Source organism: Metopolophium dirhodum, chromosome 9, assembly GCF_019925205.1.
Source record: "Metopolophium dirhodum isolate CAU chromosome 9, ASM1992520v1, whole genome shotgun sequence".
Classification (NCBI taxonomy): Eukaryota; Metazoa; Arthropoda; class Insecta; order Hemiptera; family Aphididae; genus Metopolophium; species Metopolophium dirhodum.
In genome coordinates this window covers 32,044,985-32,071,824 of record NC_083568.1, presented here as the reverse complement: position 1 = coordinate 32,071,824, position 26,840 = coordinate 32,044,985, and the positions used below count along the sequence as shown (strand labels likewise).

The window sequence follows — 26,840 nt, the reverse complement described above, 5'->3', positions numbered from 1 at the left end:
ACTTTTAATTTTTTTTAGTAAGTACCTAATTCAAATTAATTTACCTGCCAACTTATTATCTAACACAATGAATTATTTTAATATTATTCTTTAATCTTATTTTTAGTTTTGTTTTGACTTTCGGTTAATGGTTTTTAGCTGTTATCTAATAGTTTTGGACTTTGGTACAATTTGATAATTTTTTTTATATAAATGTCAAAAGGATTATTTAATAGTATATTGTATAGGCTATAGCTTATAAAACTGTGACGTATATTATTATATATTTATATAATATTATCTATATCGATTACATTGGGACTTTACCGTCCCCTGAGTTCCGGTTAAAAAAGATAATTCTTTTATGGGGTGCAATAAATTAATAAATATACCTAATATATACATTTTATAATTATATAGCCCATAGTTTGTAATAACTAGGAATTTGCACTTCTCCTAATCCCTAACATACATCATAATTTATTCATAACCCACTCTTATAAATATAATATAGTAATAATCAATAAACTTATAACTAATAATAGCCTTTAGCCTTTTTTTTTAATTAATAAATTAGTAACATACGAACAACGCACAGGTATATTTATACAGAATATAGGTACCTACTTAATAATATTATTTTCTTGCCTTTTTGTTCAGCCTCATAAATATTCGAACTATCGATTTTATATACTCATTACTACTTAGCTGTGGCCTGTGACATCGAATTCGAATATGTGTTCATGTTTTAAGATCTGAGAAATAAATAATATACCTATAATATATTTTATATTATATAGGTATTAGGTACAGGTGTTTTAAAGTATTAAATGCTTATAAAATATACAAGAATAGTATTTAATGTAGGTAAGTATTTTATAACCAATGATATAGCGTGTTTTTTTTTCACAGGTTACATATTCATAAACTTACAACTTTACAAAAGTAATAGGTAATATATTATACATTTATATGTAATATGTACATTGTAAATAGAAGTTTGGGTTTTTTGTTAGTGGCTACTGGCCAAGCCACAAAGGGACAAGTGGCGCCGAAATAGTTTAAAAATGCTCGGGCAGACTATGTAAAAAAATATGAGACACTATGTACCTACCCCTAAAAAATTTCAAGCAGCCTTGTGGGGGACTTTGCTTGTGTTAATTTTTATAAATCTATACATTTTACTGTACAAAATATTTTGCACATTTTCGTGATTTTGATAAAATGTTATTAAAATTTGAACTCCAAATACTTATGAAAAAAATTCGTTGTTATGTATCTTCAATATTGTTGAACTGTTATTGTAACAACTTATGAGGAACTTTGTATTATATTTTCACCTTTTTGATACAGTAAACATTTTTTGATCGATATTTATGGAAAAAAAGTAAGACAATATTGGTCAAAATCGATTTAGTTTTTTGGTTTGAATAAAAGACTAACAACCGTAAATAATTTAAAATATTCATCTGATGTTTAGATTACCATTTTCTAATCACCGTTCAATTTTAAAAAAACATCGACTCTTGTTTTGCTATTTAAAGGCATAAGAACATTTTGATTTTTATTACTTTTTTTAACTCATGCCGATAAAAAAATTGTCCCTAGGTCAAAATACATGACATTTTAATACAAGTTTCATCATAAAGTTCTTGTTAATGGACATAAAAAAAAAAGTTGAGCGTAAATCCACAATAATTTTTTATGAGCGTCTGATGTATAGTCCGAATACATCACCTATTTGCCTACTACACATATCGAATATGGATTTTTGATAGTAATAAATAATAATGAATATCAGTCTTATCGAATAAATAACAGAAGTCACTATCATTATTTTATTATTTTTAAATGTTAACTAGCAATTTATTAATAGGTACCTACTTAATGAATAATGACTATTGCATAATTGAATATTACTATTCTCATTCATTTATTTTATACCTATATAGATGTCAATAAAGTGTAAATATTACATTCTATTATAAATTCCAATTTAATTAAAAATTAGTTAACATTTAGTTTTGTTCCAGTAAATAAATGACAATAAATGTATAATATCTGTTTAAATTATTAAAATGTATAACTACCACTTGAAATTTCCCTAAACTTCGAACAATTTTTTTTATGTTTACCTATAGGACCAGTATTGGTACATGTATTACAAAACTTCAACCGTAGATAGATCAACATTGAACATTGTTCGGCTGTGTGCCTGTGCCTATATTATTATATTCGTACTAAACGATTCTAATAATACCGAACACTGATTATTGTAGGTAGTCATTGATCAAGCTATATTTAAATCCCTTTGAATTATCCACTGGATTTTTTTCTTTAACCTCCCCCCCCCCAAACAACTACCACTTAGTATATTATAATGTATATTGTTGCTGAAGAAACTACTTAAGTCTAAAATTATTAAATACAGCCGAGACGACCAAAGACTATCGATTGTTAAGTCGATAATTCGATATTTCGTCAGCTGGTATTCTATGGTCAAGCAGGCCTGCAAGCGGCGGCAGCAGCAGCTGTTTGTCGCCCGCCGCGAAACTTCAAAAGTTGTGACGTCATCGCACTCATCGGTCATCGCGGTTGACGATCGACCCGGCCACCGCTGCCGGCCACGATGGAGTGATGTGGAGAAGACACCGTGGACACCCGGCGCACAGTGTAGGCACCGCAACTATTCCAAGGAGGTTACACTGTTCGCAGTCGTCTGGAACATTATTGCGCCGCCGCCGCCGTTACTCGCCGGTCGCACAGCCGGCGTATCGTATGGCGAAAAGGGGCGGCTGTGCGTGCGAAGTACAAACGGCGTTAACGGATAATATATTGGCGTATACAGGGTGGTTCTGTCGAGTGCGTCGCGCACGCGGCATTCGCCGGTTGGGTTTTTCAAACGAGGCGAACACACCCACAAGGCGCACAGGAAAAATCGTTTCGTTTTATAATATATTATGTAATAATATTTTATAATATTATTATATTGTACAAGATTTTCTCGGTGGATTCTCTGGTCGTCGCTTTACGGTTGCTCCTGTCACTGGTCACATCGGTGGTATAATAACATAAACCGTTTAATCAGTAAATTACGACGCCGGCTAATAAATTACACTCAACTCAAATGGATTTTAAAACGACTGCTGTGCCGCGTAGATATATCAATTGTCATAATATTACTACGAAATCGTTAAATTGTTTTCTATTTAAATGCCGTGTAGGTATTTCGTCGTGTTACGCAATTTGCCAGCCGTTAAGCGGTGTTAACATGAGGTACACGAAGTCGCGATACATAATTAATGCTTTAATTGGGTGGTTCATATTGATACTTAGGTCCACACCGTGTAGCACCTGTCTGCGAGTCGAACGAATATTTAGAAACGAAATATAGTTAAAGAACGATTTAAATTTGCCGGAAATCGGCGCAGACTTGACGATTAACGACGGCTAGCTCATAATTATACTCTAGACGAGTCAGTGGTCGCTATATTATTGCCGATCAGACTTACAATACAATGTCCAATAATAATAATATTATCGTTACGCGTGTCGATTTCGTGGGTTGCCGAAATCTATTTCGTCGTCACGGGAAACGGATCTCGTACGTGATTTTAATAATGCTAAACAAACACGAATACTCGATATCCATAAAATGCGACATGGACATGTAAAAAAATTGTATCGCAATATTTAAATTTTAAAATAGATCACTAGGTATACCTACGACCGTGTACAACATAATATTTTATTATACAACCGCAGTACAATAATTTCGTCGGAAAATCCGTGACCGGTACAACGACGGCGACTAGTCGCATAACTACTAGCATCACTCTGTATGCGCGCGCCGGCGGAGCCGCCGCCGCTTTAAATAGCGAAAACCGGCAGGCACCGGGCCCAGTCAGCCGATCGCGCGCCACCTCCGTGTACGTGCCGCACGTAAGCGTACACAGTACACAATCCGTGTGAATATCACATTATATTTTTATGATAGGTAACTGTACAATCGCATATGAAAAACGTCATATCGTACTCGGATAAGTTAGTTTATTTATAAAAAAATAAGGTTATATTTTCCTCTCGCGACGTCGAAGAATTCCATTTCAAGTGAGTACCTACTATTACTACAATAATATACCCGAGTGAGATCTGTTCGTGTATCGTGATGGTAATAATATTAACGCCGGGTACACTATCTCTCGACAAATTGCGATGAAAAATATCGCGACGGGCGGGTTTTATTTTATTATAATATATACTTTCCGCCGCGTCAAAAGCACATTTCGGCCGGAAGTCGGGTTCGGCGGCGCCGGCCACCGCTCGGGTCCCGTCGCCGCCGCCGCCGGAGAAAACCGCTTGCCCCTCGTGCACGCGAAAATGTCATTTCGTAAATCGATAGCGGCGCGTACCGGCCCTTCCCTCCCCCGCGCCACCTCAAGCGCGCCCGTCCGAGAACCGCGTGGGGAAACGTTGCCGGACGATACGCGACCAACGCCGCCAATATAGTGGTCGTATCGCAATCCAACGATTAACGATGACAAATAATTATGATTATCGTGGCCGACGGGTGTGGACGGCGGTGGTTAACCACCCGCCGGCGGGTTTGTCGCCGTCGAACGAGACCCACCGCAATGCCACGGTAATGATGGCGGTGGAGTTGGAGGGTCGTCGATTAGTCCGATCGCGCGCAACGTCTTTCAACGCTTTTCGTCCGGCAGCGAGTTTTTTTACACGCCCACGGTCCATTTCGTCGCGGCCGGTTCACGGTACGACGCGATTTTATTTCGCGCAAAATACAATACAAGTGTAACGACGACACCACGCGGAACAACCCGCTCGTCTGTACGGTTATTTTATTCCCCCCCTCCCCGCACTCTTCTGAATCTTTGTTTCCTGTGGCCGCCGCCGCCACCACCACCACCACTACCGCCCGTCGCCCTATCGCTTAGCCGCCGCCGCAGCCGCCGACGTCGTTGTACCGCGTCTCCCGAGCCGGTGACCTCTGCGCGCCGGTACAATAATTCCATACCCGTCGTCGACTCGACGTGTACCATTGTTGTACGTATATTACATTGCTCCGTACTGCTTGTATTAGGTTTTTTTTTAAATCGATCGGAACGGGTTTCGGTAGCCGTAACGCATTTTTCCCCCTCCCCACGAACGCCGCCGCCGGAGATTCGCGTCCCGTCCGATGTGCACGTTAATAATAATGAAATGATTCAACACGCGATGATCACGATGCGCCGATAGGTTATAACATCATTAGATATTATCGGTGTAAATAATTTATAAATTATTATTATATAATCGAAAATTATCGGCGAGCGGCCGTCCACAATCGCAGCCGGACCGACGCAGCGATGATAGTATTAAATATTATCTTTTTAGAATATTTCCATCGTAATAATAATAATAATGTAATATTCTTATAGAATTATTCTCACTCGCTTACAGCGAGCCAATGTGCATTGTAATCGCTCACGCATGCGCACACACCTTATAGACCGATCGCTGACGTTACACGCACGTGTGTGTGTGACCTTTAGGTTAGGTATTTTAGGTCGGTCAAACGCTGCTGTGTGTCGGACACGGAAACGTGTTAATTGGCATAAAGCGAAACGTAACTCGATACGCAACGCACGCGGCCTTTGCACCGCGAAACGGTGTTATTCTGGTACACGGCCGGATGGCGATATCAGGTGGTCGGGTGCCCCACCGGAATTGCGACAACTACCTACAACTCTGTTGAATATTATAATAAATTTGCCTTCGAATTTAAACTTGTGTTACGAGCTATACAGGTACAAAAAACGAGTCGCCGGGGTTCTCGGCTGGTGTCATTGGCGACCAATCGGAAATGATTTGATTATAACAATATGTATTACTGTCGAACTGCAATTTGATTACCATATTATTATCGTTTTGGTTCACAATGACCGTCTAATTATAAATAATTATGATACGATAAAACTGTGTGCGACATTTCAGTACGACTCGATGAATGAATATATTCTTCTTCCGTTACACACACGTTTAAACGACGAATTATAATATTCAAAACGTTTGTTTTCATTTTATACGGTCGTTAAACCGATAAACAAAATATCATTCAATGTTTCTAACCGGGAAATCATAATATTATGTTCTCAATACTTCTAGGTGTATAATGTTGATACTAATTATAATTTATGGGTACCTATTAAATCAAAGAAGAATATTTTAACATAGATTATTGAAATTAAATACCTACTATCGAAGGAAATAGGCACTAGGTAGTAGATACCATATTATATTATCTAGTATTCAGTAACAGTTTCAGGGTAAAAGTTGAAATTATTTGTTGTGTCATATTTGGGTTTTTAAATGTCTGATTAGAGAAATATTAATATAATATTCTACCTACGTTTATTAAAAATATGATAAATACCTACGTCGAAAAATATAAAATTTTAATTGTTTAAAAATAGATATTACCTAGTAGATTTTAAATTTGGTACTGTAGAAATCTTATATAATATACATCTAATGTAGCCTGTAGGTATAAAGTAGTATCATATAATATAGTATATTAATACAATAATAAAATAGTAAGGTATATAAAAAAATACATCAACTTTGTTATATATCAATACAAAATTACAAAAGATAAATTTTCATTCTCATTAAAATTATGAGAAATGTCACAGCTCTACCATAATAATTACAATTATCTTTTTTTAAAGCAGTTAAGTTAAAAGTAACCTATTACTTATTGAAATAATTAAGTGGAAATGGAAGTATTTAAGTGGCTCATGATCTTAATTTTTCCAATTAAATATAAATGTTTTGTTTGCTGAAATTAAAAAGATAATAATAAAAGATAATATAATTTCAAAATTCTATGTTGAATTGATCCACCTCCTGGATAGATCACACTCGGTGAGATATAATACACTCTTTTCTTGATGATGTATTATAATATAAGAAGAATGTAAATTAATTTGTTAATTTCATATTCATATTGTGAGGTATAAACTGCAATAGTGCATTATTACTTTTTGTACATGGAAATTTAAAATTAAACCTTGTTATGCATGCAACCTTTTGATTCATAAGGGTTGCATGGCATTAATGAGTTATTGTATATTTTATTTTAATTTATAATTTTATACCTATTATATTTTTTAGTCCTTATGATATTATGTTAAATTTTGTGATAATGGGTGACCGGACAACTTCGAATTAATAATTGAATGAATTCTATTGTATTGAGTCCATATTTTATTTAGTAGGTAAGTATTCCGTTCACGGATAGAAGTAAAATCGATTGAACCTTTTTAAGTTAGGTATGTCTTAAAAATTTATAGCTAGTGGAATAAATAATGGTTTTTACTTAACATAAACTTTTTTGAATTGGTAATATATGGCTCTATACACACAATATTTTAATAAAAAAAAATTATTGACATTTTGACTTCGAGTGAAATATAGAAGTTATTAGCTGTACTATGAGCTTATTCTGTGAATAGGCACATCCTAGAAAAATTAAGAAGTGGTCTAAAATATATTATTTTTAAAGTTCATTTTTACTTTTTGAATTTCCCAAAGTTTTTTAAAAAATTATGCTAAAGAATTTAAAGTAAAATATATGATAACATTTTAACCTACAGGACTTTACTATGATTGCATTTTCGAAAACGTAATGATTATATTTTATACCTTATAGAATCATCCTCGGCTGAAATCCAGTAAATGTTTTGAAGATTTTCTTTTATCCGAATAACTTATCTTGATAAATGTTGGTGATCGCGGGTACAATTAATTATGACCCCGTTAATTCAATAGCTTCCTTGTTCTGCTCAGTATCTAAAAATATCTACATTTTTTTAGATGAATTAATTAATTTGAGTTTTTGCAATCTATTTATTATTATGTGTTTTACTTTTATATAATATTGTAATACAACATCGTCTTATGATGCATGTTATGTGAATTAGAGATCAATTTGTTACTAGAAATAAAATAAATGGTTCTTTATCAGTTGTATGCGGTTTTTGTAATTAATTTTCTATAGTTACAATAAATTACAAAATAATGAATAACTGATATAATAATATGTAGTAATATGTAGCAATAATGATATTAAATTAGAAACTTAATTAATCAAGTAATAATATATTATATTTACGTGTCTACATATTGTTTGGACGGTTTTGTAATTTTTGAATGTATGTGCCAACAATTTATTTTTAAATCACCTATAATTACAGTTAATCCTATTAAGAATTCTATATTTCAAATTCTTCATTCTGTAGGTATTGTATGTTTTTGAATTATTTTTACGTTGCTTCTAAATGCATTTAGTATATTATTTCAATAACTTTTTAGGTACCTATGTGTATTTATTATTTGTTATTGTAGGTAGCTAAAATATGTATTTACAAAGTGTTTAGCACTTCATAGTGATGTTCTTATTTAAGCATGTTTACTTTTATGCAGTGCAGTGATTTATGATGCCTGCTAAAAAATAATCAGTACGACAGTACCGAACTATGTAAATAGTCTAATAGTATGTATATGTGGTAATATATGATAGTTTATATGTGTGCAAAGTTTAGATCGTTAATCATAATGGCTTTTGAGCGGTTCATTGTTTTATTGTTTTATATACAATAAAGTATAAACATCATAAAAATTGATATTTGTTACATATTATTAATTTTATAAACTGTTAATTATTTACTTATCTATATTTTTATTTCTTATAATAACTTTTAATCTATTTAAAAATTAAAAATTGTACTTATTATTAAAATGTACTTACGCACATATTATAATAACTGCACGTATGAATCTTTTTTTAAACAAAATTCTTTGTTAGTCCATCTATTAAAGATCTGAACAATAAGCTTAATTGATAAAATAATCTCGTGAAAGTAAAATAGTGAAGAGAACTTCCAATGGAGGTACCTAACCTAACCTAACCTACTTCGTCATGAAATAATTTATGCTAACTATCATTAGATTCATTTATAGTTCTAAATCGCGATGATTTGCTAGGTACTTAATATTTAAAACAGTGTGTTAAAAGAATCTCCATTGTTCAATCATATTAAACAGGCTAATCTAATAATTAATGTATAATATTAAATGTATATGTTGAAATTTTTTACGCAAACGTATAACATAATATCGTATCATTTATTTACGTGGTGACTCTTAAATTGATTCATCCAATCATTCCCGATTTGTTCACGGCATAATATTTATTTAAAAAAAAATTTAGTTCCGCAATCTTTTAAATAATTACATGTATCTTAAACGTTTTAACTTTTATATAGGGTTCTGAATTTTCATGAAATTTATTTTTTTGAAATATTTCAGATTAATGAAAGACAAAAAAAACAAATTTAAATTTAAATTTATAGTACAAAGTACAGTTAACACCTCTTGACTACTTAGTTGAGTCTTAGTGAAAAATATTATAGAAATATTTATTACACAGCACGTTATACAAATTACATATGTACGTACTAATTATCTATCTATATAATATCTTCTTTATGTCATGATCTGCAATTAAATATCAATCACTTATCAGGTATGAAATCAGTACGACCATCTAGTGATGATTTAATGAAACATATCAAAAAACACAGCTTAAAAAAATTTAAAAAATACATTTTTAAATATTTCAAGAAGGGCGAAGTATCAAGTTTGAAATATTTCAAAGTGAAAATTGCATGTGAAATATTTCATACTCATAACCCTACTTATATATTATTAAGTATGTAGCCATGCGTAGGTACCTACATGTACGTATTCAAAATTCAAATATAAAAAAAAAATCTATTTTAAATAATACGATTTCAAAAAACGTATTTTATAAAAGCTTCAAATAGATAAACATTATTAATAACGGAAAAATTGAATAGTTAGATTAAATCCGTAAAACTTCTTTAAGATTAGTATTTAGAACAAATAATTTTGCAATCCCAATAGCATTAATTTTATAAGGATTGCTACGATTTTACTTGCGGCATTACTACTATGAAAAAGTATAAAACCGTTAATAAACCTCAAAATATGTTATACAGTATAATATTAAAGTTTTTCTTAAACGTTCAAATTGGTCTTTAATATTAATATAAACGATTAATTTTTTATATAATACAATTTAAATGGATTAGTATAATATTATGGTGACATAAAATATTGTAGGAATATTTTTAGTAACTATAATACACGGCATATTGTGTTGGTCTTGGGTCAATAATCAAGGACTGACAATATAATAATGTAAGTGGGTGCGGACGTTCCACCTGAATTGTTCTTGAATATATGATACAATTCCCCCTGCTATACCTTATCTATAGTTTCTACCACGCAAATAAATGATACGTTTTACATTTTCGTAAAAATATCTACATACTTTTTATAGTATATTATATTACTTAGATTAGCCTGTTTAGTATGATCGAACAATGCAGATTCCTTTACCACACTATTTAAAATTAAATAGCAAATCACGCAAGATGCCTGTATAATAAAATGTAGTTATATAATAATATATTCGATAAAATTTGTATTTTATTTATTGATTATAAAGGTCATTATCAGTCTTGTGAGCAATACTAATCAATACCTTAAGTAATCGCTTTAACATGTAAAATGTAATTTTCTTTGTACCTATTTAATACAATACAGTTTAACCATACTGGGGTAAGCCAATTCATATTTATTAAATTTAAATAATTTACTTGACGTGAGACAGTTTAATGAAAATTAATTGTCGTTGACGTTTAGAATTTACGGTGACATAAAGGCGTTGAAACCTAAAAAATGATAAATGATCAATATATTCAATGGCGTAGATTAGCACTTAATCTGATCTTTTTAAATTCCTAACGAGCTTAAATTTAACCTATTTCGTAAGTAGGTTAGATTGTTTGGTAATTTTGAATCGTCTTAATAGATTAATACATATAATAGGTACAAATTGTGACTATATTTATTATTTATTAGTAGTTGCTATGGATTATTATTGGTTGTCGATCACCACCCAGAAATACATAAGCATACTTAACTACTTAACTTAATTTCAGAAGATATAAAATCATTCAATAAAATAAAAATAATTAATTACCTTTAATGTTTTGCTGAAATCGGTTTAATATTCATACTTTTTAGTTTTTTTGCGCATGACGATTAAAAATTAAAATCCATATTTCCACCCGTTTTTTGTTGATAATTTACGTACAACATAATATTCATTCATTCTTGGTATTTTCCTTCAAGTCAGTATAAGCTTCTTTTATATTAATAGTCTGTTGTAGAAGGACTAGTGTTATAAACGTAAAAAATAGTACTCACATAATAATATGTAAAGTATTTGATTAACAACCGTAGGTACCAATAAAATAAATAAGAACAAAAATCTAAATTTTTGTAAAAAAAATATTTCCTGTGCCTCGACAAATTCTATCCACATACCTAACATTTATTTGAAATCAAATGTTATAAAGTATTAATTACCCAGACGGGGGGGGGGGGGGGGATTTCCAAGGAATTTTGATTACACCTTTCGTGTTTTAAGTAAATCAGTTATTCACTTTTTAGTTCAGAGAAATTAATGAGGTATTACGATTTATATAAGCTTCCTTCCCCGGGACGCTAATAATTTATATAGTACACCCACTGTCTTTTGAGATCACACGCGGACATGCAGTTGCGCATAATTGGTTACTCGTCAGGTCACCACTGCACACAATCGTCAAGTGCGATTTAAGGATTCAAAATCGTTATTATTTAAATACAAATTAATAGGTCAATAATATAATCCAAACATTTTACGTTGTTCGTAATGTTAGTATTTGTGTTGTTTTCTTTTAATATTCTTAATATATATATATAGGTAATGTATAATTGTAATCAATAAATATATGATCTCATATTTTTGAGTATTATGTTTTGGAAATTATGTTTGTACTAATTTACATAATTATATTTATGTGTTATGACAAACAATGTTTTCAGAATTATAGATTCAACTATTATTTGCGTGGTATATGCTTATCGATTAATAATATTATGCAAACATATGCTCTTAATTTAAAACATGCCATAATTAATATAATTTATACAATGGTAGCACTATATTGAACTATAAAAGGTTTGTTTTTTGTATGTTTTTGAACTTTATCAAAATGTCTATAAAATAACTATTATAGTTAAGTATGAGTGTGATATTTATACGAATAATGTATTAATATTTAGTTAGTAAATTATTTAGGCAAGTAAAAAAATTATAACTCCGTTAAGTTTGTGACATTTGTATGTGTTCACTTAGAGCGTTTATGAATATGAGTTTTATTAACATCCAAGGTCTAAGTCTGGTTTCGAAGTATATTATTTAATGGTTCCAAATTCATCATAAAAATATTTTAATATAATATTAGTCTTATGAACTTTTGTAGTATAGGCTCAACGACACTTAACTTAAGTGAAGTTAGTAGTTATGTAGTTTGTTTATAATTTGTATCTACCAGAGTACCTTTGTATTAAGAATATGCAATATGCATGTTAGAACAATAAAATACTTCAAATTATAATAGTATACCATGTAGGAAATAATTTCCGCAAGTGCAGTATTAATTTGTTAAAGTATTCCTTGTTTTTGTTTTATACACATGATATAATATTCTATATGACTATATTATATTTTTTAAGCTTAATAGTTTTGTATCGAAATAATTCTTTGATTGTATCGTTGTTAAGTTTTTTTAATTTGGCATAATTTCATGGTCATATTTTTCGTGTGCGTGTGTGTGCCTTGGGCTCTTAAATAATATATTATAAATTATAATCTATTAAAAGGGTTCATCAGCAAAAATGTTTTCTAAGTCTTACCAGTAAAACCTTACCGTTTTTAACTCATTTAAATTACCCCATTAATATTGTATTTAAGTAAAACAATAATAACAGAAACGTTTTTCAGCATTTTAGTTATATTAGTATTTATTTTAGTTTCTGAACGGAACGATGAATGTATTGATTTTACAATGATGTGTGTTCTTTTATTGTTTTTTTTATTATTTATTTTTGTATCTGTCATCGCCGTTTGGGGGCAGTAAAACTGCTTCGATTTTCTTCAACAGTATCTTGTTCGATGAGAATGTGAATCTATTTCGTGCATTCAAAAGGTTAAAAATCCCAATAGTTTTCAAAAGCGCTGGGAATAATAACAAAACGGATTTTCGACATAATCGATTTTGGTTTTTGGTGTAACTCTAAAACAAATGACCATTTATACATGAAATGTTCACTGGTTGTTTATATTAGCATTTGCTATACACGATAACATTTTAAAAATATTTTGATTTGTTTTGAACTGTTTACGGAAATTTTCAGTTTTCAATTTGTTTAGTTTTTTTTTCTATAGTTGTCTATAAAATGTTATTTGTTGGCCATGTAGGTTCCACGTAAATAGGTTATATAATATAAACTATTACTTTATTCACAATAATATCATCGAATATACTTAGTAATATCATAGGCTGACTGTCCATCTTCGCTTAGAATCGTTTTTCTTATACAATGATATTATACTGTCATTGAATTCAAATCCATTACAGGGACCCACATGTTACTTACTTTACCTACAGCAGAGTGACACCCAATTGCCCAACTTTTTTGAAATTGATATACCTAGTTATGAATAACTTTGAATTTGAAATTATATTTTTTTTAAAAAGCTTCTAACAAAACACAGATAATGGTTTTCTCTCGGGTTTTCTTTATAATTGTCAGGTATATCACAATGAATGAAATACGGTGAGGGGTTTTTTAATATACTACATGCCGTGTGTCAGACAGATAAAAAATATTTAGAACTATAGGTATGCTTATTTGATGCTTTATAGTATTGTAACCTGACCGAGAGGACTTCAATTTCAATTAATTAAATGTTAAGTCCTCCAACGCAATCTATTATATGCTCGTAATTAACACTATACTGATACAAACAATGTTCTCCAATATTTTTTTTTGTTAACTTAAATTTGTACTATTTTAGTTGAATAAAAATTATATAGGTATTTGAAAATGTATTGAAAGCATTAACGTTTTATGAGTCTATAATTTGACTATGAATTTTAAAGTCTTAACTAGTTGTATTTATTTTTCGAATTGTTGTTGCAACTATCTTAAACGGTATTATGGCAGTCCAACTTGTAATTACTAAACAACAAACATAATTATTATTCATTACTCATCACTAGTCAACTTCAACTTCCTATACTAACAATTGCTTAGTTGTATGAGTATTTAATCGTTGTAAAGTTTAAATACGATGTTTTGATATATTATTAAATTTGCATAACCGTGATTTTTGTCAAATTCGAATAACTGATGAATTATTCACATGAATTTTTTTATGATGTAACTTTTAACCTAACACGTGACTAGACCTAATGCATTGAATAAATTATTAAGCAGCGTAATAACATAACGTCAAAGTTTCATATCGATGACGAGACAAATTAATATTCAACGACTAACGAGTGTTATAAATTATTATCATATTTATTGTTTTGTTTATTGAATACCGTTAAATGAGTCCCTGCTGTCTTCCTTCATTTACCTGTCAAGGACATAGGAATGTTACATGTCGTTGTCATCGTGATAGGTATTTTTAGACTTATCCCTGGACTACAGTCAAATAGTGAATAGCCAATGTCCAATAGTTATGTGCGTCCGTACATTTTTATCGTATACAATATAGGACAGTAACGATCAACGTTTCCTAAAATAATTAACAATACATTGGTACGTTTTGTCCAAGAATTGCAAGTGAACAATACAGTACAAGTTTCACATCCAATTCCACATAGCATTATAATTTAGTATACAATATTATGTTTTGTTTAAAATTCCCCCGCAAATTTCCAAGCTCTAATATATTTTACAGTTTCTGGTTGATTCTTATATTGTATACGTTTATTAATGTTCATAATATAAAAAAACATCTAAAATTTTTATATTGAAAATTAATTTTAAAGAATTGTGTGTTCATTATAATTTTAATAAACCATGAAAACAGTATGTATTTGTTTCATATGAATTCGATACTAGATCATAAACCCATATTTTTTTTGTTTTAGGATGTTAGGTCCAATAATTGTCTAAGTAATTTTGGTTCAATATGCATTTATATCCAAAGTGTAATTTATGTTTTGGCTTCTTTTTAGCTTTAAACTGGACGTTAAGTCTGTCAACCTGATATGCGTGTTTAATATTTCATAATATCTTCCATGTATTTTCTGTGTGTGCGGAATCATGAATGTATTGCGAGACATTTTCTGTGGGTTGCCATTATGAAACTAATTATTTCATGGAGTGAGAAATTATACATAATATGTCCATCGTAATAATATACATTTTTATGGTAAATTAAACACCATTATTAGAAAATAAATACACCTATAATATACTTAAAATCTCCTCGCCCTCATTCAAAAGTATAAAAAATAATAAAAAAAAAATTTTATTATTTATTAATTTTATTATACAAAATGTTGTAATTAGGCTTAGGTATTACCATTTTAAGTTATGGTAGGTACATGATAAATATTGTTCATGTATCAAAATAACACAGCCGTGAAAAATTTTGCTTTATTTAAATGTAAATTGTACTACTCTAATGCATAATTATTTTTTTATGGTACAGGTTTTTACATTTTACTGTCATATATTTAAAATTATAGAGTTATATCAATCAAATAAATTTAAATATTCATTTAGAGATTATAATTGCGTCAAGTTAGGTTAAGTTAAGCTAATCATATAAGCCGACTGTACAAGATATTTTCTAAAACAGAAATTAATTTTTTGAGCCTACTTCAAAATGTAGATTGTATACGAGAAAGTGGTTTATTATATAATATTTTTAACTCTCGAGCAAATAAAACTAATCGACAAAAATTTTAAATTAGATATATTTTTTAATACACTATATAAATGGGTTTCTATATTATAAATTCATGTAATCGACTATTAGCCGACAAAATTGTTTCATAAAAACTAAATAATATAATTATTTTAATTTCTTACATGTATTGTAAAAGGACTAAGGAGCATATTTTAGAGATCGCCCCGAAATGCGCATAATATTATAAATGTACACTTTTCGGGATTGATTGAAAATGAAATATTGTGCCGACCACGTTTAAATGGATCACTCTGTGTATTGTTCGTTTGCTGCATTGCCTATAATATAGGTCCTATGTAATGATACTATATTGTATAGTCGTTGAATGTGGCATGTCTGATATGTATATGTTTACCATTCTAGTCATCTGTCTAGCATTCTAGCCCGTCTGGATGTAGAAAGGAAACGCGTAAAAAAAAGAGTTTTAAGACTACCACGAATATAGCTATGAAACTCGTTTCGACGGTTGTTCTATGCCAATGATTAAAAAATTGTACACGTATTCACGCCGTGTGCGTAGAGGTTATATAGGTTCGATACCTGGTCATCGCCACCCGTTATATACCCGTTATTTGTAATTTTTTACAGTATGTGCACGTGTGGTGTAATATACGTGTAAACTGGTTTTATTTTTTTACTATTAGATTTTTCCTCGTATTTTTCTATAAAAAGCTTCTGCCATCCGTTGTAGGTCGTTGGCCATAATGTCTATTGTTGTACGTATTGTATAATATTATTACAATGTGCACCTACCTGTCGTCGTATTTTGTCTTGTGCGTCTATATCAAGGTCTATATAGAGTTTCAAAAATGTTCTTTTTTTATGTTCATTCTATGCAATATATTATAATATGTGATTGGCTGAGGAGTTTTTTCGTTTGCTGAAATTCACTGACAATATCGTATTTTTTTTTGTTTTTGCTTCTTTGTTTATAATGGAGTATATTTTTATTATATATTGTTTGGAAATTGCAAATATATTGGAGGTAGCTCGTTGTCGAGTTGAAAGGAATGTATCAACTTCTTATGGTTTTGTTGTGTTCGTTTTTGGTCATGACTATCGATCTACAATGTATTACTTCGAAATCTTTAACTTGTTCCTCGAGTTTTTTATGTTAACAGCATATCTAGGTACCATGTTTAACTACTATTTACCTCTACTCTTCTATAATTGTGTTTAACAGATTTCGTTAACATCCCAGTTATTTTTTTTAGGATTTGATATGACCGCATTAAATTTATATAAGGTATTTGCTAATCATTGTAGACTTGTAGAGTATTTTGTATATTATATAATATAATTATTAGCTTTTGACTGATCTAGATTTGGTATAATAAATTCCACAACAATTATGTTTGTATTTGTGAATTGTTGTATAGCTATAGATTCATGTCATGTTTTTGAAACTGTTCTAATTTGAATTTTTCAAAATTGTTTTTTGCAATATTTTTGGTTAAGAATTCTCGTAAAACTAGTCCTTTAATCATGAAAAAGAATTGCTAACTTCTCAAATTGATTTATGTGATTAATTTTAGCTAGCAAACTATAACTTAATTGTTGAATATTTACAAGTGAAAGGTGAATTCCGATATTAATAAATGCCTATTTAAATCAAATTCCTTATAACCGATATATTAATTAGTTGACGGGCAAGAATATAGATTATTAATTATACTTATATAATAAAGATACAATTCCTATTTCTTAAAAATAAAAACACCGTACAAAGTTGTAATTTTAATAAAAAAAAATCTGTTCTATACGTACGTTAAAAAAGCCAATAACTCATAAAATGTGCATGTTCATTAAGTATTAAGGGGATTCCATACAGTGATTTTCTGTTTTTGTCTAACACACGCATGACATAGGATTTTTGACGGATTCTTTGCCAAACATATCAATTGATCTAATGAAGTGATGAAAATTCTGAAAACAGATTTGAATTCGTCGTCAAGTCTACTTGAAATCGACTTTCCCACAATTTGTATTTTTTGATTTTAGCTTCTCCAAAAATTGAAATACAAAAATGTTTAAATACTCTTTTTTAATATAACGTTTTCTGGAATTTGGGGTATAATATCAATAATGTGGGAAAGTCGATTTCAAGTAGATTTTACGACGAATTCAAATCTGTTTTCAGAATTCTTATCGCTTCAATAGATCAATTGGAATGTTTGGCAAAAAACACGTCTAAAATACTATGTCGCGCGTGTTTTAGACAAAAACAGAAAATCACGGTATCGAATCCCCTTAATAACAAAATGTATAAATTAAAAATTGATAACTATCATAACAATAATGACATTGAGAATAATTGTCATATCCGTGTTGCAATAAAATTCAATGTTTATGTTACGGGGTAACTGATTATTAGTTATTAATATTTGTATAGATAACGATTATTTGTGTTGCAATAGTGCGTACGCAGGTACATGGAACTTGGTTGACGCGTAACTTTGAAAATATAGAACGCTTTAAAAGTACAGTACAAAGTACAAACAAATAAGTATAGAATATACAATGTAATATTTATATAGGAAAATACGCAATTAGTTTGTAAATGCTGAACTGCCTAACGGTACCTAGTTGAACATAGTAAAATCAAATCTAATATTCTAAATTATAATACATAATTTGCATCATTTGTAGGAATACACATTACACAATAATATGTAATAATTACATCTTGGAAAATGCTAGCAGTAGTTAAAATTTAATTCAATGCTGCTTGTTTCTTTTCGGATTTCTTAAAATATTTAAAACATTTTGGATTTCTTCCAAGTTATGGATATTTTTTTGCAGATCTCGAGGATCTGTTGAGGCAGTAGCTTGTGAATAATATTCATAGTATTATGATTTATGATTGTTCTAGTTCGATGTTGGATTTATGTTGTATTTAGTTTTTGTTTTTATTGTATTTGATGATTCAATTTTACCGGATGGTTTATCTCCCCGTACTGTAACACTAATGTAATAAAAACTTTTAGGTATAATATTATTATATTATTGTGGTTGTGGGTCGACTGATAAAACATAAAAACGAAGCATTTTACTGTTGTTCCGATGATTTTGCGCGTTATCGGAAAGTTATATCGAAAACACGTGATAGGAGACGGTTTGAGAATATACACGTGTTGATTCGTCGGCGGATAAACTCGTCTTACTGGTTTATTTTTCTGTTTTTTTTTTCGTTCACAACTATAGAGGTTTTAACTTTTAGTAATGTATGAAAACATTTTGCGTTTTTCGAAAAAAATGAGATCCAGCTAATTTTTCATATGATAAAAAATGTCGTGCACCTTGGCCATAAATTAAATTAAATTCTTTTAATAGTAAAAAAACAAAATTTTTAATTAATGCATTATTAACAAACGTGTAGGCGTATAAAAGTGCGTTCCACTGGAAGTGACTAGTGAGGAACATAATATTATGCCGGTGTGCTGGTGGGGATGGACAAGTTTTGGATTTCAATAGGCAGCACATAATAATAATATTCTCATTTCTCTTACTGAACGACAGTACGACAGTATATCTATTATCTAAGCAGACGCTAACGTCCGTCCGATTAGATAATTTAATGCATTCAGTAAGTATGAACTCGGTATCAAAAACACGATGTTATTTTATCCGCCATTTATTCGTCTAAATATTGTGTCTTGTGTGCATTTTTAAAGTTTATAAATTCACGCCAATTTTTTTATGATAATATTTCTTGTCGTAAATTTATAACATCTGATTCATCAGAAATCGTTTTTATAAAAAATTGAATCAAACTAAAACTTGAATAAAGGGGATTCGATACCGTGATTTTCTGTTTTTGTCTAACACACGCGTGACATAGTATTTTAGACGTGTTTTTTTGCCAAACATTCCAATTGATCTATTGAAGCGATAAGAATAAAATTCTGAAAACAGATTTGAATTCGTCGTCAAGGCTACTTGAAATCGACTTTCCCACAATTTTGATAATATCCCCCAAATTCCAGAAAACGTCATATTAAAAAAGAGTATTTAAACATTTTTGCATTTCAATTTTTGGAGAAGCTAAAATCCAAAAATCAAAATTTTGGGAAAATTGATTTCAAGTAGACTTGACGACGAATTCAAACCTGTTTTCAGAATTCTCATCACTTCATTAGATCAATTGATATGTTTGGCAAAGAATCCGTCAAAAATCCTATGTCACGCGTGTGTTAAACAAAAACAGAACATCACGGTATGGAATCCCTTTAAGTAATTATTTTTTATCTCTATATTATATAAATACGTATACCTAGGTGTATATATATATATTATGGTTATTACTTATTTGTTACTAATAAAAACAAAGAATCATACTTATGATTCGAAATATGTGACATTAAGTATTTTTAATTTAATACATCAGCTGCCTTAACAGACGTAATTTTGTTGTATGATTGATCTTTTATTTCTAGTCAAACACAACATTTTTTTTTTAAACTATTAATGACTATGCATTTGATTGAACGCATCATTTGACTATACACGAGTACACGACTGTAACATAATAATATATTCATAAATATTGTTTATAATAAAATGAACTCTATTGAACCATTACTAAAACAGTGCAACGATCATGGAATCTAGAACATTGGTGTCGATGATTTAGTATTATACTGCTTTATCCGTGTGACGTTCGCGCTTTATATCATGAAATAACAACTGTTGATGACGAGGATTAAATCACATTTTTTTTTATAGTACCTATCTACATATGTTAAAACACATTTTCTTTTAACTGATATTGTTCGGTCTATATATATTACGAGTGTAAACAAATAATTGCACTATATTATATTTACAAAATAATTAGCACCTTGACAAAAAATATATCACAAATTATTAATTATTAAAACTCTAATTAATATTTAATATCTATTTACCACTACGTATTTCACTATTTTGTTGAAATAAATAGATACGTACGGCTAGAGTCTAGAATGTAGTAAATAAGAAAAATATGTATATGCAAATTATTTAATCTTTACGTATTTAGTCGTCTGCGAGTGATAAAAATAGTACCTAATTAATTATTTATATTATTATGTAACTTTAACATCAGATGAAAAGTTATTACAATCATAATAATATTTTTGTATTTTTTCATTTTTCAGGTCCTATATTGAATCTCATACATTATTAAGATGGGAGTACAAATGAGAACGAAGACCGAAGAAACGGCTGAGCCTCTGATCGAAAATAACAACAAGGATGACGTGCAAGAACCTCTGAAGCCACAACTTCCACAAAAACGTGAAATACTGTGGGCCACAGCTATATATTTAACCACTTGGCACGTGTTAGCTGTTATCTGTACGATACTTTACTGGAAGAATGTCAAAGTGGCTACTATCTTATGGAGTAAGTGCAATATTATTATATTTGATTTTTTTTTTTTTTAATTTTATTATAATTTAGTTTATGGCTTAACATTTACTATAAAGCTCAATCTAAAAAAAATAATTAAAAATAAAAAAAAATAAAAAAAAAATATATATAGAATCAGGTTGTATAGGTTCTGTTGTAGTTTATTTTCTTATGCTAACTAACCATTTTCTTACGTCACTGTACTTTTTCATTATGTTGAATTCCAATTTTTATATTTAATATTATTTGTTTATTATTAGGTCTCCTTGTTGGATTCATTGGTCAATTTGGCGTAACTGCAGGTGTGCACAGATGTTACTCTCACAGAGCGTACAAAGCCAAATATCCTTTGCAAATCATTCTTCTGGCTTGCTATTCAGTTGCTGGACAGGTATTTAAATAATATATAATATAATATATTATATATTATGTTAAATATAATTATATTATTTTATTTGTTTTACAGTACAGAGTAACAGATTGGGTTCATGACCATAGATTGCACCATAAATTTAGTGACACTGATGGTGATCCCCATAATGCTAAACGAGGATTGTTCTTCTCTCATATTGGTTGGTTGATGCAACGTGGACACCCAGAAGTATTCCGTCGTAGCAAAACCATTGATATGACTGATATAGATAACAACCCCTTAGTTCAATTTCACACAAAGTATATTTAACATTTTAATAACTTATACGACTTGAAAAGATTAATTATTTTATTCTCTCTTTTTTTTTCATAGATATTATTGGTTTTTCAAAATTACTTTTTGTTTCGTATTGCCTGTACTTGTACCTATATTCTGTTGGAATGAAAGCTGGATGGAAGCAATCGGAATTAGTGGAGTATTGCGGTTCGTGATTTTCACCAACATGACATTTTCAATCAATAGCTTGGCTCACTTCTGGGGAACAAAACCATATGACACGTAATTAACTTATTTAGCTCATGATTGTGTTGTACCATTTCTAACGGAATATTATATGTTTTTATATGTATTTTGTAGGCGCATAAGACCTGTCCAGAACATGGCTTTGGCTATATTGACTACTGGTGAAGGCTGGCATAACTATCACCACGCATTCCCATGGGACTACCGGGCAGAAGAATATGGTGGAAACTTTACCAACCCAACTACCATGGTTTTGGATTTGTTTGCCAAAATTGGATGGGCATACGACTGCAAGACACCATCAGCAGATCTCGTCAGACAAGTGGCTACCAAGCACGGAGATGGAAGTTGGAGCGAAGTACCAGTTGAGGAATGCAAATAGATTATTATCAACACTAATGCATTTTTCTAAATAATTATAAGACTTCATAAACTTTTAAATGCCTTCATAGAATGTTATTTAATATCTAAAATTATGAAGACTAGAATACATTTATGTTGTACACCTATGAAATGATAATAACTGCAATGGCATTCAGTATTTTGATAGTTTTTGGTTTTACTTTAAATTTTGGTGTAATTTTATAGATTTTTTTTTTGTGAATATTAACAATACGATTGGGTAACAACATATTAGTATAACTTTACACATATTTATACACACACACACACACATATATATATACACAGTATAACACATTACACATACTAATGTACATAGTACAGTCAATTTTGGCTACATTTCTGTTGTGTCCTGCACATAAAAAAAAAATGGATCTTAAGGATCTATATTATAACCACATTTTAAAATATTTCAATAAATATGTATATGGTGGTCATTGAAACAAAATAGCATATTGTGCTAATAATGCTCAAACATTAGTACCCAATCGTGTTACATTGTCCAAAACTTAGATAAGTATTGAATAAAATTATTTATTATAAACATTTAGTAAATCGGTTGCAGCTGTCCAATGACGGATCAATATTCCCAATGAGCTTATGAATACGGCATCAACTAATATTACAACGAATGCAAGTGTGTGTATATGTATGGGTAGAAGGTGTGGATGTGATATTGAAATGTCTATAGATAGATGGAAATTTGTGAGATATTTCACTTTCTTTAAAATATACATGGAACCATCATAACACGATGATTCCTTAATCTAGATGTATCAATATTGACTGGTTTCGATCCATTTGCATAGGTTGATAAATGGGTATACTAGCAAAATAGACAAAGCTAGACGACTATTATATTACAAAATAAATTTTACTAATATCTATAATGTGCTATATATAGGCACCGATTACCAGAATAGCTATCACATGAACACATACACATACTTGTACACATAATGTTAGCCGTTAGTCCCTTTATAAGAGTAGGTGTAGGAAATTTTGTTTGTGATTTTCTATTGTTTTATCATTAAGGTAATGAATATTATTAATGACAGTAGAAGTAAAACAAAGAACTGAAATAAACAAAATTTTACTTACATTAATAATAATATTAAAAAATTTAAAATAAACGCGTTGTTTTAAATAAATAATTAAAACATTATGAACAAGTGCTGATGCATATGTATTTTAATAATAGTTTCCAATTGATACTACTGGTCTAACGACTATTTCATATAATATAATTATATTACAAACAAGGGGCTGGTGGATTCAATTTATCTTAAACCGGATGGGATATATTATTATGATCTGAAAATATATATATATAAAAAAAAAAAAAAAATGTAAAAAAAAAGTGTATAAAATTATTATTTATGGAAATATTCTTGTAGCCTAATATTCTGCGATACATTTTAAACTGTAATAGAATAATAAATTTAAATAGATACGGATAGACTGACTAATGTTGTTATACCGTTTATAAATTATAAGTGAAATCACAAATAAAAATTCTTATTATTTTATGAATAGTTGGAAATGTGGACCATAAATCATCACCATTTAGTTTTTAATATTTTTATAACTTATAAGTCGTGAAAATTGCCAAAAAATGCAAATGCCTCAACTCTTTTCATATTGAATTTGTACATAAAGTCATATTATTAAAGTTTTAATACTTTATATTTATTAATATTGGCTTGATATTTAATATTTTTTAGTATCTTAAGGTAAAGTGGAGTAAGTGATTCGATTGATACTTTACTATTAAATAAAAATGTAGTTTGAGCTTCATTGATTGTATTGTTTTATTATATAGTCAATATATAGTTGAAATTTCTTTTGAGATTGTATATTTGATTCATCTTATGCTCTGTCATCAGAGTTTGAGTATGTAACACCGAATTAAGCTCTAGAACTCTAAAAAACCACAAGTCTGCATCATAGAATACAAAGACCACATCTTGGAGATTTGCAACTGTAGTACCTACCTACATTGTTCAAAACATTAAAGCGTATTTTAATATACCTACCTAATATTAGTGTCAACATTAAAAAAGTTTTATGTTTTGTTTGTTATTGTTTTGAAGAACATAATCGGATCGTGTATTAAGTTGTTGAAAGGTCGTATCTTACCTGTTCAAAGTGACCGGGTGAAATGAAAAAAAAAAACATATTTTGATATGAAAATTACAAAAACAATTTCGAAGCAAAGACCATATTATACGTGTCTGGTCCAAGTGTCTCTCTCACTCTATCGAGATTTTTCGGTTATTTGGTGTTTAGTAATAAGTAATATATACTTAATTGTTTTCGTGCATCGGAATAAAATCGAAACATTTTGGTACGAAGATGATACGATATTTTAGAAACATCGCGGCTTCAAGGTGAAAAACGGACTTAGATAAACTATGCAATCCGGAGACGAGGAAATTTCATTACTAAATTCATACTCTAAGATTGGTATAGTGGGTTAAAATCGCCCACTATTTTGTGTGCTAAATAACTAATAAGATACTATATAATAATCATGCTAACACGTTTTAAGTCTTAATTCTTTAGTCACCTATTTAGCCACTCGTTATTAACCGGTCTTGTTTTTCCAAATAGTGGTTAAAGCGTAAGTCCCATAATGGAGTGTAAAATATTATCCGTCCAATTGAAAAACAAAAACAAGTTAGTAAATACATAATAGTAATATTTTTGATTTTGAATTAAACTATATTTATTTTTAGGAGCACTTGTTTAAATAATATTGTACACATACATTATAAAATACTATTGTAAAGACCTTATTGGAGTCAAAATCATAAGTGTGCGGTTTTAGGAGTCAACGATTATGACGTGTATTAGGTAGGTGTTACTGTAGTAACTGTTTTATTATTCCTTACTATACACCATTGAGTTGAGCATGAGAAGTTAGGACGTTTTCCGCTTTCATACAACATACAAATATGTTTGTGTCATTTACATACGTAATTATAAGCATTCGACTAATTAGACACTAGTGGAGTCGTGGAGAGATATACTGGTACCTAGCATAAATATTAAAATTCCATAAAAAAAATTATAGCGACCTAATCTACGCGTGGCTATGAGTACAGTCGTACATAGGCTCATATAGGCGGAGATCCATTAAAATGTCATGGGGGCTAACAATATTAACATCAATGTGAGCGGCGGGGGGGGGGGGGCTTCGATCCTACCAAGCTAAAAAAGGATGCGGCTTTGCCCCTCCCACCGATTTCCTCCAATGTAACATAGTAGCTTTATGTATTACTGCATTAGGTGCATACCTATATATTGCTAATATTATATTAAGTAGGTATATAAATTATTATTATCATATAGTTCTGATGGATGCGAGTCTTATATTTTGCTAACGCGTTTGATTTAAAAAATATAAAACAAATGGCAATGAGGATTTGCTGTGCGGAAGTCTATTGGAAGCTACATCCCTGTCCACTCACAGATTTCATTAAGTGACGCGCCAGAACAAAAATTAAATTAAATTTATAATTTTAAAATTATACTATATATTTCAAAACCCAACAACTGCCCGAAACTAGAAAAAAAATGTTCTCTCACAATTTGAAGTCTATTGTTTCAGGAAGATTTACGTCTACTGAAAAACAATTTAAATAGACATTATTTGTACGTTAAAAACACGAGGTGCTTGGGCACTCCCAAAACTTTGTCATTGGGCTCCTAAAATTTGAGTCCGTATTTTAACTGATTTTAGTAGAATAAAATATAATTCTTCTAAAATATGTGTTAAAAAAAAATCATGTTTCGAGATAAAAAAAATTATAGAACGTAAAATATTTTAAATTTGCATGGAATAACTTATTATGATATTTTAACAGCTAAATAATGTTTACTGCAAAATCACAAATAATAAATAGATATTGCAATCATCTTAGATGTTAGATCCAAGGAAACATATAACTTGGCACTAGTAATTATATACCATTGATTAATATGTAAGTACATGTCTTGTTAAGAGGGCCCACAAATATTGTAAGCACTAGACACCCACCGAGATTAAGTCTGCGTTAAGTGTTAATCACAATTATGGTAAAAAAATCAGTGTTCGGAACGTTCACTAAAAAAATTAACTCGTTCACGTTCGTGTTTTTTTTCAAACGAACGCGTTTATTGGGTCGTTCATTTAATTTTTTTTTATGAATCGTTAGCCTG

The 26,840-nt window shown here is 30.0% G+C and overlaps 1 protein-coding gene across 1 annotated transcript; it reads left to right on the top strand.

Moving 5' to 3' along the window:
• Positions 1 to 3,865: 3,865 nt before the first annotated feature.
• On the top strand, positions 3,866 to 23,962 carry LOC132951958 (acyl-CoA Delta(11) desaturase-like). Its single transcript, XM_061024035.1, has 6 exons — positions 3,866 to 4,089; positions 21,088 to 21,334; positions 21,601 to 21,731; positions 21,807 to 22,012; positions 22,086 to 22,271; positions 22,350 to 23,962. The coding sequence occupies exons 2-6, from the start codon at positions 21,118 to 21,120 to the stop codon at positions 22,615 to 22,617; spliced, it is 1,008 nt and encodes a 335-aa protein (XP_060880018.1). The 5' UTR covers positions 3,866 to 4,089; positions 21,088 to 21,117; the 3' UTR covers positions 22,618 to 23,962.
• The last annotated feature ends 2,878 nt before the right edge of the window (positions 23,963 to 26,840 follow it).

Coding starts and splice junctions, on each gene's coding strand:
- LOC132951958 (XM_061024035.1), top strand. CDS start 21,118: ATGGGAGTACAAATGAGAACGAAGACCGAAGAAACGGCTGAGCCTCTG. Junction 22,013..22,085: donor TTAGTTCAATTTCACACAAA/GTATATTTAACA, acceptor TTTTTTTCATAG/ATATTATTGGTTTTTCAAAA. Junction 22,272..22,349: donor GGAACAAAACCATATGACAC/GTAATTAACTTA, acceptor TGTATTTTGTAG/GCGCATAAGACCTGTCCAGA.